Genomic DNA, 14,509 nt, shown 5'->3' on the forward strand with positions numbered 1-14,509 from the left:
ATGAGAGCAGTCGTTACCATTGAAATACTAGAGTCACAGGCTCCCTCCAACAATGCAATTTAAGTATGTATGTTAAAAAAAGGTAAGAAAATCACACAAGTAAAAAGATGCATGAATATAAGGATATTGTAAGTTATAATAAAAGGTAAAATATGATAAAACATGACATAGGTGAAATAAATCAGTAGCATGAGTAGGCCTATGCAGAATATAACAGGAATGTGCTTAGGTAAAATGTATATGCTTAGCAAGACTATAAATAAACGTACAGAGGTGCAAACTGTTTAGTTTAAAGAAAGGTAAAGTGACCAGAGTGAGTGAGTGAGTGAGTGATGAGTAATATTCAAATAGCTTTTGGGAAAACAAAAGATTATCACTCCAACGTTGACTGATTAACAGTGGGGTTAACAAATAGTTTATATGTTAATCTATAATCTTCTGGGGTAAGATGAAAGACACTTATTTCGGTTAAGAATTATCTGTTTGGTGAGTTTGTGCGCATTGGGAGTTATAGGCTCTGACTGTTGCTGAGCTTTAAAAGATGTAAAAGTTGACACAAAAGGGGAAATCCTTTTACTTTTATGGCATTAATGTAAAATTAACTTATGATTATGACTTTTATAATTATTATTATCATTCTTACCAATACACATGGTAAAAATCACTGAAGGTCTGGAGTCAGTTCCATTTCCTTAGCTATCGCGATGCATCTGCAGCGAGATCTCGCCCATGCATTATACTGCAGGAAACCCCGTTCAGCCTTCCTTTCTCAACATGGCACCGAAGGTGAAGAAGGAAGGTTTGTCAACCTTATGATTTTAAATGAATAATTCTTAATAATTACACCAGTATAGCACCTAAGGTACATTAGACGTGCCCTAAATATGTGGATAAACCGACAGTGGTTTAAATTTCCTCACCATATCGCTGTCAACTACCTAAATGTGTAGTTAACGCAGCCCGTCTCTCCGGCATGTATCCCGGAGCATGATGCTAGGCTAATATTGGCATGTTAGCGTTGACGCTGCTTATTGGACGTTTTGTATTTATCAGTTAATGTTAGTGTTCTGTACTGATTCCATCATACAGTCTATTATAGAAGTATAATGTCAGTGGTTTAAATATCCTCACCATATTGGTGGCAACTACCTGTATATGCAGATAACGCAGCCTGTCTCTCCGGCGTGTATCTCAGAGCGAGATGCTAAGCTAAACTTAGCATTTTAGCGTTGACGCTGCTCACTGAACGCTGTCTATTTATAATCTAACGATGTTATTCTGTCCTAATATCTTCATACAGTATTATAGATGAGTCTTGGCTAGTTAATGCCAAACGTTATTGTGTAACAGGTTCGTGGATTAGCTGGTGATATGATGTTAGCACATGCGGCACCTTGGCGGTGTTTGAAATGTTTCAGTAGTTACACGTGATAGTTTAAGTTACTGTTTCTTAGAAGAAAGCTACCTGCAGTGTGGGTGAGTTAGTTGAACATATCAGTGGTTATAATATGTAAAGTAGTGAGTTGAAACTGTCAGCATTTATCTGGAAACTGATGTGTATACATTTGTCGCTATTTAACTTTAAAACAACTAATTTTGGAAAATGTGCTTTAGTGATATGTTCACACAATTTATTGTGATTTAGACAGAGGTCTGCTTTATCTGATATACAGACGTGAATATTGTACTGTCTCAGCTTGTCAGTGCAAATAAAGCTCTTCCTGATGACACTTGGTAAAGGGAGTAGCAAACTCGGGTCAGCTATAAACCTCATCTAAGGACTCATTTTAGTGGAGTTAATTATAACAACATGGCATGATGGTGCTGTTTTCAGCATTTATCAAAATGTCTTGTAGCTCATTACCAAATTACAAATTGGAGGAGCATGAACAAGCTGACCTGCAGTCGTTTTGTAGTTGGCATTAGGGTTATTTAGTTTCTAGGTTCTTGGATCGTCTTAGGTTTGTAGGTTGCAAATGTAGCGGCATAATACATGCACCTTTTTCCTCATAAATCTAGACATCATGTTAGTAGTCATATTTTAAATACATTTGCTTTTATGTCTGGGCCCCTATTCTTAAGCTTTAAATAACGTATTGGGGTGTCCCATTGCACATCTTCATTTAGTCTCATGAATTGTACTTGTGTTTTTTAACTCTTGGTTTTTTTTTATTTGTGAATAAATTTAACTGGTGTTTTTCTCTGTTTAAGCTGTCCCTGCCAAGACTGAGGCCAAGTCAAAGGCTCTCAAGGCCAAGAAGGCTGTGCTCAAGGGCGTACACAGCCAGAGGAAGAAGAAGATGAGGACTTCTCCCACCTTCCGTCGCCCTAAAACCCTCCGTCTCCGCAGACAGCCCAAGTATCCTCGCAAGAGTGCTCCTCGCAGGAACAAGTGAGTGACAGTCAATGAGTGCATGGTGCTGAAAAATACAGAGATGAAGCCTGGTGCACATGATGGTTTAAGCGATCAAAGTATGAAAAAGCATGATTCCAGCTTTATAAATTACTGATGCACCAAAGTAAAACAATTCATTACATGAGAACAAGTAAAGGCGTGTGTATGCTATGTTGTGTTCGTGTAAATATTAACAGGCCTGTTTCATAGACCGTGGACCAGAAAAATGTGATGGCTTTTGTTTTTTTGGCCTAATACATTTTTTTTTTTCCTGTAGGTTGGATCACTATGCCATCATCAAGTTCCCCTTGACAACAGAGTCCGCCATGAAGAAGATTGAGGACAACAACACACTTGTGTTCATCGTGGACGTCAAGGCAAACAAACACCAGATTAAACACGCTGTCAAGAAGTTGTATGACATTGACGTCGCCAAAGTCAACACACTTATCAGGTAAAATCTTAATCCAGGCTGAGCTGAATGCCAGCTTCATGTTATCTTGTTGGAAACTTGACTACTGGACTGATGACACTAGGGTGCAATCCTTTAAAGTAGACCATTCATAATTCAAGGCAGAACTGTGGCCAATGGTATATCAGCTCACTGTAATCACATGTGTTTAGAGTTTGTTGGGCTCAGGAATGAACAGTCTCAGTGGGTGATTGCAGAATTTAAGGCATTAATTTGAACCAACATTTGAGATTAGAATATTGGTTCAAAGTCTGGTCAACATAGGTCCTCAATCATCTTGTCTTCCATTGTAAATATAAATGTGATATAGTTTTATCACCATCATTCATTGCTTCATCTCATATGCCTGTTCTGTTCTAACCTGTGTACAGGCCTGATGGTGAGAAGAAGGCGTACGTTCGTCTTGCACCAGATTATGATGCGTTGGATGTTGCAAACAAGGTGAGTCTTTGATCATTCAGCAGGGTAAAGGGGAATAATGGGTCTCAAAAGCAAGTTCACTTCAGCATGATTGGTGTATTTGCTTTCTGAAGTTGTCAATCCTGTGCAAGTGATGTAAACTTTTACAAGTCTGAATGTTTGTGATGCATTCAAAGGAACCACTGATGCCAGATAGTGCAGATACAGATGTATTCACTCTGTCAGTGAACATTGTTTAAATCATGTCCTTTTCTTCTCTACAGATTGGCATCATCTAAACTGTGGCTGAAGAGACTTGTGGAAGAATAAATATTTGTATAAACTACAACTGATTACGTGTCGGTGTGTTTGTGAGTTGTCTTCACGCACAAGTACATACAGCAAATGAGGTTTTACACTTAACACCACTGCCTGAGTTAATTAGAATAAACGTGAGAGACTTGTTGGCTGTGTTGAATTCATAGCTAGCTTTATTACTAAATAGAGTAGGCAGCTTGTTAGTTACATCTTGCAGTTAATGTGTGCAACTTTCTTCAAGAACCCTTTGATTATTAATGTAATGTTAATTAAGAGGAGTGTTTGTCAGCAGTGTCTGAAAGCATTGATTTCTCCAAACAGTGCCACCTTGTGATGTTTTTTTTTTTGCCAGACATCAGGACTAATTCAGACACTTAACTTGTCTTGATCAGTCAGTGTATTGGAGTGTTACAAAACTGAGGTGTTTTTTTTTTTTTTTAGAAACCATCTTCATAAAGCTTTTTAACTGCCTCCCTGTTGGATTGTTAGATCAAACAGTATCCAGCATTTAAGTCTTGTTTGTAGAGGGCAGGGGATTTAAATACTGTAAGCATGGATTTGGTCAGTTAGGCTTCTGAATGTGTTATTGACAAATGGAAGCATATTTTTCTGTCATGAGTGTTGGTCACAAGTGACTATCTTTTGTACTGACCATCACATTTTGATGGTCTGGTGACCTACAGAGAGAAAGTAGGAAGTTCAGCATGCCATCAAACTTATACTAATCTTCATTGGTGACACTGTGAAATGTTATCCATGGATAAATACTGAAACAATCTGATAAAACAAACTTCCATGACTTTTCCAAAGCTTTCAGTGATTTTTACTAATTCCTTGACTTCTCCAGGCCTGAAAATGTGACTGGGAAGACTTTTCCAGGTTTTCCATGACCATGGGAACCCTGTAATATGTAACTGGTACATTACACTTAGTAAAAACACATGCTTTGAGTGGCAGATTTGGAGCACATGTTGGTGTCAACTTCCAAGTTTATTAATGCTGTTTCTACATTCATTGAATAAATCACAGCAAGTGCAGACCACTTAACTGACAGTTGTCACTGGTGTGAAAGCTTGAGGAAAATGCTGGGTTAGTATCTCGTGTTTACAACAGAATTATATCCATCTTAGGTTAAAAATCTAAAATACAATAGCTGCAGTTACACTGGAGATGTAGGATACACAGTAATAAATGTCAGTTCACTTTGATATTTGGGTAGTATCATTACTGTTTTTCATACAGATCATGAGAATATGCCTTACATTATCCGTTGTTCCTTGGTGAAGTGGTTACAGGGTGATTAGAATTTTTTTTACAGTAAATTATCAAGACAGTTGTTCACACAGATGTTGATGCTGTAGTCAGCACTGGGTGTACTCGTGACCGCTGTTAAGCACACTTGCTTCATTTGAACTTTTCCCTCACCATAGTGATGACAACAGCATTACAAAACATGCATCAGCACCTTGGGTCACCATCAGACCACAGCAGCTTATGTAGCTGCTCCAGTAATCATGAGGTACAGTAGCTGTTGCCATTGCTCAACACACTTGAGTCTGGAGACATTTAGACCATTATCAAACTGACATTTACTGCAGGGCTGCTGTTACTACTTGTGTTAGCATAGTACAATCATGTTTATCAGAACAATTTACTGAAGTTCAGTTTTGAATATGTTAAGTTTATTGTAATAACAGAACACAGGTCAATGCACTGATCAGATTATATTTTTCAAACATTTTCCTATGTTGTGGTATTAAGCAATAATGTGGAAATATACCCATTAATAGCCTTGATTAATATTAAGAGTATTACTTAGTGTATTCTTACATCTGTCAGATAAAGTTCCATTGTTCAGTGATATGTAATTATTAAGATAAATGTAGAAAAAGGATTAACATGGTAAGATATATCACAGAGGCACAAAAGAAAAGATGAACCACCTTCCTGCTTTAATCAATAAATATAAGTTTATATGGTATTGCTTACATTCACTTAATCACATCGCTGTGACACATGAGACTGCTGGTTATGAGAGGAAGGTTCGGACCGTGCCTTTAACCAGGCCTCTGCATATGGGGCACTTTCGCAGCGATGGCGCGCACTCTTTGCACACCACCAGGTGTCCACATGGGATGAAGACGATGTTGACCTCTTTGTCCATACACACTTTGCAGGTTCGCTCCTCCTGCAGGCGCCGCAGCTGCTCCTCCATGGGCAGGTCTGCAAAGAAATAGATGTTTTCTTATTTTAAAATCCAACATGCTGGTTTACATTCCTGCTCGTCTTATTTACAGTCATTCTTTAGACGACCCATAGTTTTAAAAACAGGTTACACCACAGGTTCATCTCTATATTAAAATGCTCCACACAGTACTGATGGCTGTACCTCCAGTTCACGCAGAAAATACTGTATTACACATTTGACAAAAACATGTATATTGTTTCATGTTACATTTAGGAATTTCGCATCATAATATTAAATAAAGATTGACAATTAAAACAGAAGTTAAAGAGAGCTTCAGAATTAAACAATTAAGCACCAAACATAAAACTGGGTGTGTCTTAATACCTGATAGGTCTTGACTCGGTGATGCAGCTTCATTTGATTGAGCTGAAAATGTGAAAGACAACATGTAGTTAGCTCAGGCCTTGTTCATTGCAAACAAACATGCTCTAAATATATAATATGCACTCTTAAGGGCTATCTTAAGGCTTTATTGTTTTTATGGACAGAACAGCGTCATGCTTTGTGCTGTGGATGCGGCCTGGACTGAAGTAAAACCATTAAGCCACAGTTTGAACACTGTATTAGTGGTTTCAACTTTGTTTTGTCCAGGTTGATGGTTTGTGTTCCCAGAGTTGATCCACATACACACTGAATCCTTAGTAGCCAAATATTTATCATCAAAGGCCTTTTGTCAAGCTTGAGCTCATACTGTGTGTTCTTTCTGTGACATGGTGGGAAAGTCTTACCCATGAGATCTCTGAGCAGGTGCACGTCGTTTTTCTGGATCCAGTTGCGGAAGACCTCGGCTGCTGCGTTTCCCTTGGTGAGGATGAGCTCTATCAGCCTGGCGGTTTGCTGCTGAGCCGACGTCTGAGCTTTGAGACCACTATAGTCCTCTGTTGCTGCAGGTTAACAGGGAAGTTAGTTATGATTATTAATTTTGATGAGCATCTATATTACGTGATTATTATTAACCACTGAACAACAGTGAGCATTTTTGAACAAAATGAAATAAAATCTGCTGATTTTAGGATTAAAAAAAACAAATGAGAGGAACTTACATATGACATTTTGCTCTCTTAAATGGTCCAACACTGGCTCCACACTCTTCAGTCGCTGAATCAGCGCTGCCTGGTGTCTCTTCACAAAGGTGAAACCATCTGAAACAAATGAAGATAAAATTAATTTATTGTTCATGGTCTTCACATGTTAACTGGCCTGAGAGCAGCTGATAATGCAACTAATAGTGGTGGTTTTATTTTAAGGACAATACATCGCAGAGATCATATTTTCACTGTCAGCTGTACCTGATGCCATCGCCTCCGCCAGCATCTCTCGCTCCTCCTCCCTCTTCTGGTCCTCGGCACTCAGCAGGTCTGAAACCAGCTCCTGGACTGTTCTGTAGTTCTCTCCACTGGTCAGGATCTTGCTCTGTACTGTTTGCTTGACTAGACTACGCTCAAAGCCCATCTCTAAAGCAGACTTGATCACGGGGGTGTTCATCATGACAGCATCCTCAGACCGCTCCTCTCCTGGACCGAGGTGAACAACTGAGGGGAAAGAGAGGGTACAAATGTCAGGCTGGATGATATGTCTGTCTTTAAACATCAATAAGCTCCATTCAGACTTGGACACAATAAATCATGTCAAACTAACCAGGTGGATCCACAAACTCTCTGGAGCTGCTGTCTCCATTTGTTAAGAGCTTTTGGGGAGAAAACAGAAAAATAAGCATTTTTTTAAAATAACTTTTTGAATGCAAATGTTTGAAATAATATCAGATCTTTATGTAGCTCTGTACTGACCTGTTCAAACAGCCGCGGGAAGCGAGCCTGAATCTGGTGAACAAACTCTTGTCCCTTCTCCTGGAGCAAATATTCACACCTGAAATCAACCCAGAGCAAGAATACAAACGTTGATACATTTACTAAGTGCTCTGGAAAACATATTTTAACACCAAACTGAATGATAAATAATAAAGCATAATTTTAAACCGTAGCATTTACCGAGGGAACCATTTTGCATGTTCCACCCAAGGGTCATCTCCGGACTCCCAGCATCGCAGGCCGCCATCGCAGCAGAAACACTTGACGTCATCGTTACGACCTTGAGGATAAACAAAGAGCTGTCAGTGTGACCAGTAGTTTTGGGGGATTTCTATGGATTCTGATAAAGATGACTGTTTGAAACCAATTTGAATACACGTTTGTTTCTCATCTTTCGGTTTCTCTTTTGGGCGAAACCATTACTATTAATCTGATCACATCTGGATGCCAAATTTAGTATTATCACAAGAAGTCCCGAGAAAGATTTCTGTTAGGACTTTCCAGCACCAATAAAAAACTGGACAAATACTGAAACTGACAAATATCTGTCTGCAGTAGCTACCCGCAAACAGGGGAAAACTCTTACTGGTATTAAAACTATTTCAGGAACGGGGAAATAAATGACCTAATTCCAACCTTTCATCTGCACATACATAAATTCTCTGAGGGACTTTTGGACGTTTGGAGGTCTGTTTTTGGCCACCTGATGAATGTAAGTCCAGTATTCACCCTCCCTCTCGCTGTTAAATGCTTCTTCTGATCAGGTCACAGTGATGGAGTAACTGTGCCACTTTGATATTGTGCGTACCGACATAGTAGAAGCCAGCTTTAGCCAGCTGGTCGGGCCGAACAGGGATACGAGACGGCCAGTTGACAAAAGTGAGCAGCCTCTCTTCGCTCTGCTGCATGGCAGGGTTGGACACATTACTGAGAGCTGGGGCTCCAGAAGACAGCTGGGAAGTAACTCCTCCGGACGCAGCTCCAGCCAGCGACACGTTGTCTGCTCTGTCCCCCCGCACAAAACGACAGTTTGGATAATGCCTCTGGTGCTCGGATACGGCTCTGTCACCTGGCTCCCAGTTACTCAACTGTAAACACAAACAGAAACTTCAGTCATATCTACTGATCAAGAAATAAAGGTGGATGTACTATAGCCTGCATTACACTGCACTCTGTGTACTTATAAATGTCAAACACTCTTCCATACAGCAGCTGGGTTTGTGTCCCTGTAATCCGCACCTGTCCTCCGCAACTGAAGCAGGCCACTCTGTCGCCCTGGCCCAGGTAGTAGAAGCCCGCCTTGGCGAGCTCAGCGGGAGTTATAATGGAGAGTGTCCAGGGGTGGAAGGAGTCCAGGCGGTCCTGCTCTCTGCGCATGCTAGGGTTGTGGCATGTTGGTCTCTGGTGGGACATGTCCTCTACGCCACGAGAGCTGAGTGGGCTGGAGGGCGGTGGAGCGGAGAAGCCCATATTTAGGTAGACTGGCTCATCACCTTGGCTTACTGTCGGATTAGGAGCGGCTGGGCCTGGACCAGAAAGCTGGAAGAAAATGACGCAAAATTTAAGAATTTTCTCAGATAGCTTATACAATTAGGAAAGGCGACTACAGTAGTTTAAGAGTATACACGTTACTCTCTGATATTATTTCATTTCTTTAAACTTCTGCTGATCTTACTGGCATGGCTGGAGCAATGCGTAGTGGGGAGAAGGCGGAGTGAGAGGAGGAGAGCAAGTTGGCTGTAGAAGGAAGGCTCTGGATGAAGGAGCAGGAAGGAGAAAGCTGCCTGTGTTTCTCTGTTGGACAGTCTCCGGCCTGCCAGCCCTCTGCTGTCACGTTACACCTGAAACACTGCACCCGGTCGCCCACGCCAGTGTAGAACCAGCCTGCTCTCGCCAGACTTCGCTCTGTGACTCCTGAAGCTGGGAATCGGGCGAAGGTAGAGATGCGGAAGAGCTCTGCGGATGAAAACAACATCATAGCAACACATTTCTTTGAGAACATATCAGATGGTTGGATACAAAAATGATCTTAATGTATTTCTGATGAAGAAAAAAAAATGAAAGAGACTGATACCTGAGGAGTTATCATATTGCAGGTCAGGTGGGGGCCCATTGCGACACAGCCCCATTAAGAACGGGTTATTTTTGAGTTGAACAAGTGTTTCCATTTTTGGATTTAAGTTTAGAAATATAAGGCAAAAGAAATGTCCGTCAAAGGGAGAGGGGTTTGAGAAAACCCAAGGTCTTGCTTTCTCACACCGACACACTCACTCACACTGCAACAGATAATCAACTCAAATCAAAAAACAGAAACAGTAAAGAGACCGAAAAAAGAAAGTGAAGCTTGGCTAAGTGTGAAACTTAATTACCAGTCCAGTAACCACTATCATTACACTGTACTGGATACAAACTGCATGACGTGCCTGGGGATACGTCATTTCTTTTCTTCCAACAACCTGTTTCCTACATGTAGCCCAGACTTAACACCTGGGTGGATTTTACCTGTACCTAGCAGTGAGTGCTACCTCTGAACCTTTCAGTAAGAGTCCCAGTGAATGTACGGCCAACAAAACACATCCTGTGCAGAAAAAAGGATGGACTATTCTATTAAAATTTTATCAAAATGCATCCTTAAATCAATAATCAGAATATTACCCTGTGGTCACATCACCCAGGATCAGTACACACTTTATTACCTTGTATATTTAGCGAAGACATGTCTAATAAATCAACTAGCCATTTAAACTTAAACATGTGGTAAGTGATTATGTGTACTAACATTAGAAATTAAATAAGTATCTCAAGCCCAAACACACACACACACACACACACACACACACACACACACACACAGACCAAGGGATATATACTCTCAAACCCCTCCCCCCATCTTGGACATCCCTTTTGAAGGTGTCTAGGCTGCCATAATTGAATACTAATAACCCAATAAGAAAAATTTAATCCTCCTTTGGTAAGGATAATGGATGCTCCACTCTGGTTTAATTATAGCAGTATCTGTAGAAATAAAGAAAAAACAAAGACAGAAAAATGTTTAATTGTGTTCATGTAGAAATTCTTCATGGAAGGATAAAAAATACATTCAGATCCTAACTGACCACTTTAATATAATGGTAGAGATTATAGGATTTGAGTATTTCACGAATTAGGAGTATTATATTTTTAAGCTGTTAAATAGTATAATTCTAATATGTTAAAATGAAAGAGGAAACAAATATTAGCAAAGAGGATGCACAAGAGTTTGTGTCATCATTCACTGTTGAATAATAACAAAGTACATGTGACTTCAACAAACAATTTTCCAGAGAACAATGTGACATGATTACTTGTTCTGTCTGACCAAGAGTCCAAAAACTTAAGATACTCAAGTTATAATTATATTAAACAGAAAAAAGCAGCAACTTCTTGCATATAAGAGGCTAGAAACAAAGACTGTTTGGGAATTTTGCTTTACAAATAACTTTAACGATTAAACCTTCTGTTAATTATTCATTACAGGAGTAATCATGTGACATAGTATTGCATTTCCACAAAGATGAGAAAGTCACAGGGGACAGATTTTAATAAGATTGGTCAAAACCAAAGCAACAGAGACCAAGACATCCTGATCACTGGATCCTATATACATTACAATTGAGCCACAACCTGCAGGGCTGAAAAATGAAGCCAGGCAAATAACCAAAAGCAAATTGGTTTCCACTGACCCCTATGTTAAAATGCTCAACTTTACAGCAGAATTGACGGTTTTGGTCTCTATAGCTAATTTTTCCCTTCATGACAACTGTACAGGGGGTGCATTTTATATAACTCACCCATTTACATCTTATTGAGGCTTTAAGTTAGGCATAATTAAGGGTGGGCCACTTTGAGTTAAAGTCACTTCTGACACTTCTCTCACTTCTGTAATGTTGAACTCGAGGCTTGAAATGGGAGTCCACAAACCAAAGGATGATGTCACAGTCGCTAAGTCCATTATTTTTGCTGTCTATGGTCATAATGCCACTGATAACATCATTGTATTGACTCCTTATATGTGATATATGCCTTTCAGTATTCATTCCCCCCGTTTCTAATGCAATTTTTTTAATAATTAAAATTTTTCTTTATCTATTCAGTCAAATTTAAACGAACAGACAGTACTGTTAATGGAACTCACACATCCACAGGCCCCTGGTAGCTGCACCTTCTTAAACCCAAAACAGTAATTTAGCAACCACAGCAGTACAGGTGAACACCAATCATTACAGTGCAGCAGGCAGACACAAACAAAAACGCCTGCCTATCAGCTCTGAAAGCTTTCAACTTCATCGTTCCCACTAGCTAACATGTGTTCCTATGACACAATTTCTAACATAGATTTCCTTCATTTTTCAAAATCTGAAGGGGATGCATTTTTCCAGAGTCTGAGAATGATTCGAGCAGCTGTGACAACCTCTACATTTATTACAAGGTCATATTTTGACACAACAGGAAATTCTGTTCAGTCCCCTATAAGGTATGACCTTGGTGATTTAGATACTGTCGTACCCAACCACTTACCTATGTGATCCACAACTTTTTCCAAAATGGGTTGACCAATTTACATTCCCAGATTTGCATGCAGAAATGTTCCTGCTTCTGTCTGACAATTCAAACATGAATCATTAGTCAGCAGACCCACCCTGTGGAGATTAGAAGGAGTAAAGTAAAACCTTTAAAAATGTTTAGTCTCCAAGCCCAAGCTGAGATAACCCCGATGACATCATCAGGGTTATCTTCTCTGACTTAATAAAACTTTTCCGGAGCCACAGACGACATTATACAACTATTTTCCCAGGCTGTGTGGTACTCCTCATGACGAGTAAACTGACATTTTATGTGGAAAATCTGTGGAGGGCCCCTTTAACAAAGCTGACAATTAGGTTATTATCTGATAAATCACCAGGAAGTGAAGGCAGTAAAGCTAGGGTCTACTGGTAAATATGACACCATAAACTAAAGACTTCAGGGAAAAAACAATCAATATTTATATGACTGGTATGTTTTTCCAGCAGGGTATGCTAGGTACTTTCCTCAACATGTCAATAGCTTACTGATCGGGTTACATGATCAGCCGCCGCCACCACCAGGCACTTCCGGTTTTAGCTTTGGTATTATTGTGGTTCAATTCTGTTTTAGCTAACGTTATCAATGTCTTTTAATATTTAGTGAGGGCATTAGACGGAACTAAAATTGGGTTGGGCAGTCAAGTATAAACTAAAACAAACATTAAGCTAGCAGTTGCCGAATGACGTGACATTCAACGCACCACAAAAACCAGCTTGACAAGATCAACGGGCGTTAGCTTGCTAAAGCTAGCTGCTAATGCTAACAGCTGTTAAACTTTACTCCGACGCCCTGCGTATGAATCTGTGCAGCAAGCACGGAGAAAGGAAAACGAAAATGTCCGCTCTGAGTGGCACAAACACTTGAGACAACAGATAAGACAGCTGACTAACAAGTCCTTTCCGATTGTGGACCATACTCACCGTTTCGCAAGTCAGTGGGTACGGAAAGTCCCAGTGTGACGGCGGAGGTTCTCGTCACGGCTCTGTCTGCTTCCGGTTATCAGTGAAATGAAAATGGAACAGAGCAGATGTATAAATGGGTTAGCACTCTCTCAGGTAAGTCCCTCAGGTAATGTCAGCTGTCTCACAGCTGGTTTGGGCAGCTTCTTGTGGGGTAAACCCCCTGTTCTGACTGATTAATTAGGCCCTCATAAAATACCAGTACACTCACATATCAATAAAGCATGACGGTTGCCAGGAATGCCTTTGTTGTTGCATCATCTACTGGGAAACTGGGACATTTGATCATAGCAAACACACTGTAATTTTCCAAATTTTGTATAGAAAATGAAGACCAACACTGTGACTATTAATTTTGTCTCAATTGCACTGACCTGTCCAGCCATATACTTTGTAAAGATGAATGTGTAATCATCTTCACAGGCTATCATACTTACATTTTTTTTTTTACATGTGGCTTCTGTGATCATCTAACAATCTTATTTACTTGTTAACTATATTTTAAATTGATAAAAAAAAAAAAATGAAAACCTCAATTTGCTAAGTAAAATCACATTAAACAACCCCAGCAACCTGCAGACTTCTGTAAAACAGCCATTTGTGTACAAATTGTGTAATACAAATGTACAAATGTTATATAACATTCCTAAATATGCAGCTTTGGAAGAACATAATTTGCATATTTTACTTTAATAAAAGTAGCAATAATGCTCTGTGTCTGTCTTAAATCCAAGATTTCACATAAATAAATGTTTGAAACAGCAAAATGTACTTAAAGAATTAAAGTAAAAGTACTGGTTGGGCCAAATGATTCCTTTCTGAGTGTTATATTATTATATATAACATATTATTTAAATATAATAACAGATAGTTTAACACATAAGCAGCATTTAAATGTTACAGCTGGTGGAAGTGAACCATATTCTAACCACTTTACATACTGTTGGATGATTTAATCTAAAGTAACTCCAGCTTTCAGATAAATATATTGGAATAAAAAGTACATTATTCACCCCTGACATGTAGTAGAGTAGAACTATAAAGTAGTATTAAACTGAACTACTAAAGTAAGGTAAAGTACCTCAAAATATACATAAGTACAGTTCTTCAGTTAAGGTACTTGGTTAAAAACTTGTCACTAAAGTTTTAAATTTAAGTTAATTAATGGTACAAGGAATGTTCTCATAAGAAAAGATACTTACAGAGGTCGAGTCCTTGCTGAAAAAGAAGACGACTCATACACTTCAGAAGTCATTCAAAAAATGCCTCACATGAGGTACTTCCCCTAACTTCCTCCTCTATAAC

At 39.4% G+C, this 14,509-nt stretch overlaps 2 protein-coding genes and 1 non-coding gene across 4 annotated transcripts; 2 read left to right on the top strand and 1 right to left on the bottom strand.

Moving 5' to 3' along the window:
- The first annotated feature begins 707 nt into the window (after window positions 1–707).
- rpl23a (ribosomal protein L23a) lies at window positions 708–3,615 on the top strand. Its single transcript, XM_050036832.1, has 5 exons — window positions 708–799; window positions 2,212–2,392; window positions 2,673–2,849; window positions 3,239–3,308; window positions 3,551–3,615. Exons 1-5 carry the CDS (start codon window positions 730–732, stop codon window positions 3,563–3,565), a joined length of 513 nt encoding a protein of 170 aa, XP_049892789.1. The 5' UTR covers window positions 708–729; the 3' UTR covers window positions 3,566–3,615.
- Window positions 2,445–2,516, top strand: LOC126388407 (small nucleolar RNA Z17). The gene has a single exon (XR_007569755.1). It is a non-coding gene; the product is annotated as a small nucleolar RNA Z17 (small nucleolar RNA).
- Window positions 3,616–5,240: 1,625 nt separating the features above from the next.
- birc2 (baculoviral IAP repeat containing 2) lies at window positions 5,241–14,438 on the bottom strand. Of its 2 annotated transcripts, XM_050036814.1 has the most exons (14): window positions 14,407–14,438; window positions 13,166–13,231; window positions 9,715–10,655; window positions 9,316–9,596; window positions 8,880–9,179; window positions 8,449–8,728; window positions 7,821–7,920; window positions 7,620–7,698; window positions 7,471–7,519; window positions 7,122–7,364; window positions 6,876–6,974; window positions 6,561–6,716; window positions 6,157–6,198; window positions 5,241–5,807 (listed from the first exon to the last, which is right to left on the bottom strand). In XM_050036814.1, the coding sequence occupies exons 3-14, from the start codon at window positions 9,806–9,808 to the stop codon at window positions 5,614–5,616; spliced, it is 1,917 nt and encodes a 638-aa protein (XP_049892771.1). In that variant the 5' UTR covers window positions 9,809–10,655; window positions 13,166–13,231; window positions 14,407–14,438; the 3' UTR covers window positions 5,241–5,613. The 2 variants fall into 2 exon arrangements, with proteins under 2 accessions (XP_049892771.1, XP_049892776.1); XM_050036819.1 differs by lacking the exons at window positions 13,166–13,231; window positions 14,407–14,438 and adding an exon at window positions 12,198–12,319.
- Window positions 14,439–14,509: the final 71 nt, after the last annotated feature.

The sequence above is a fragment of the Epinephelus moara genome, chromosome 3, assembly GCF_006386435.1.
Source record: "Epinephelus moara isolate mb chromosome 3, YSFRI_EMoa_1.0, whole genome shotgun sequence".
NCBI lineage: Eukaryota > Metazoa > Chordata > Actinopteri > Perciformes > Serranidae > Epinephelus > Epinephelus moara.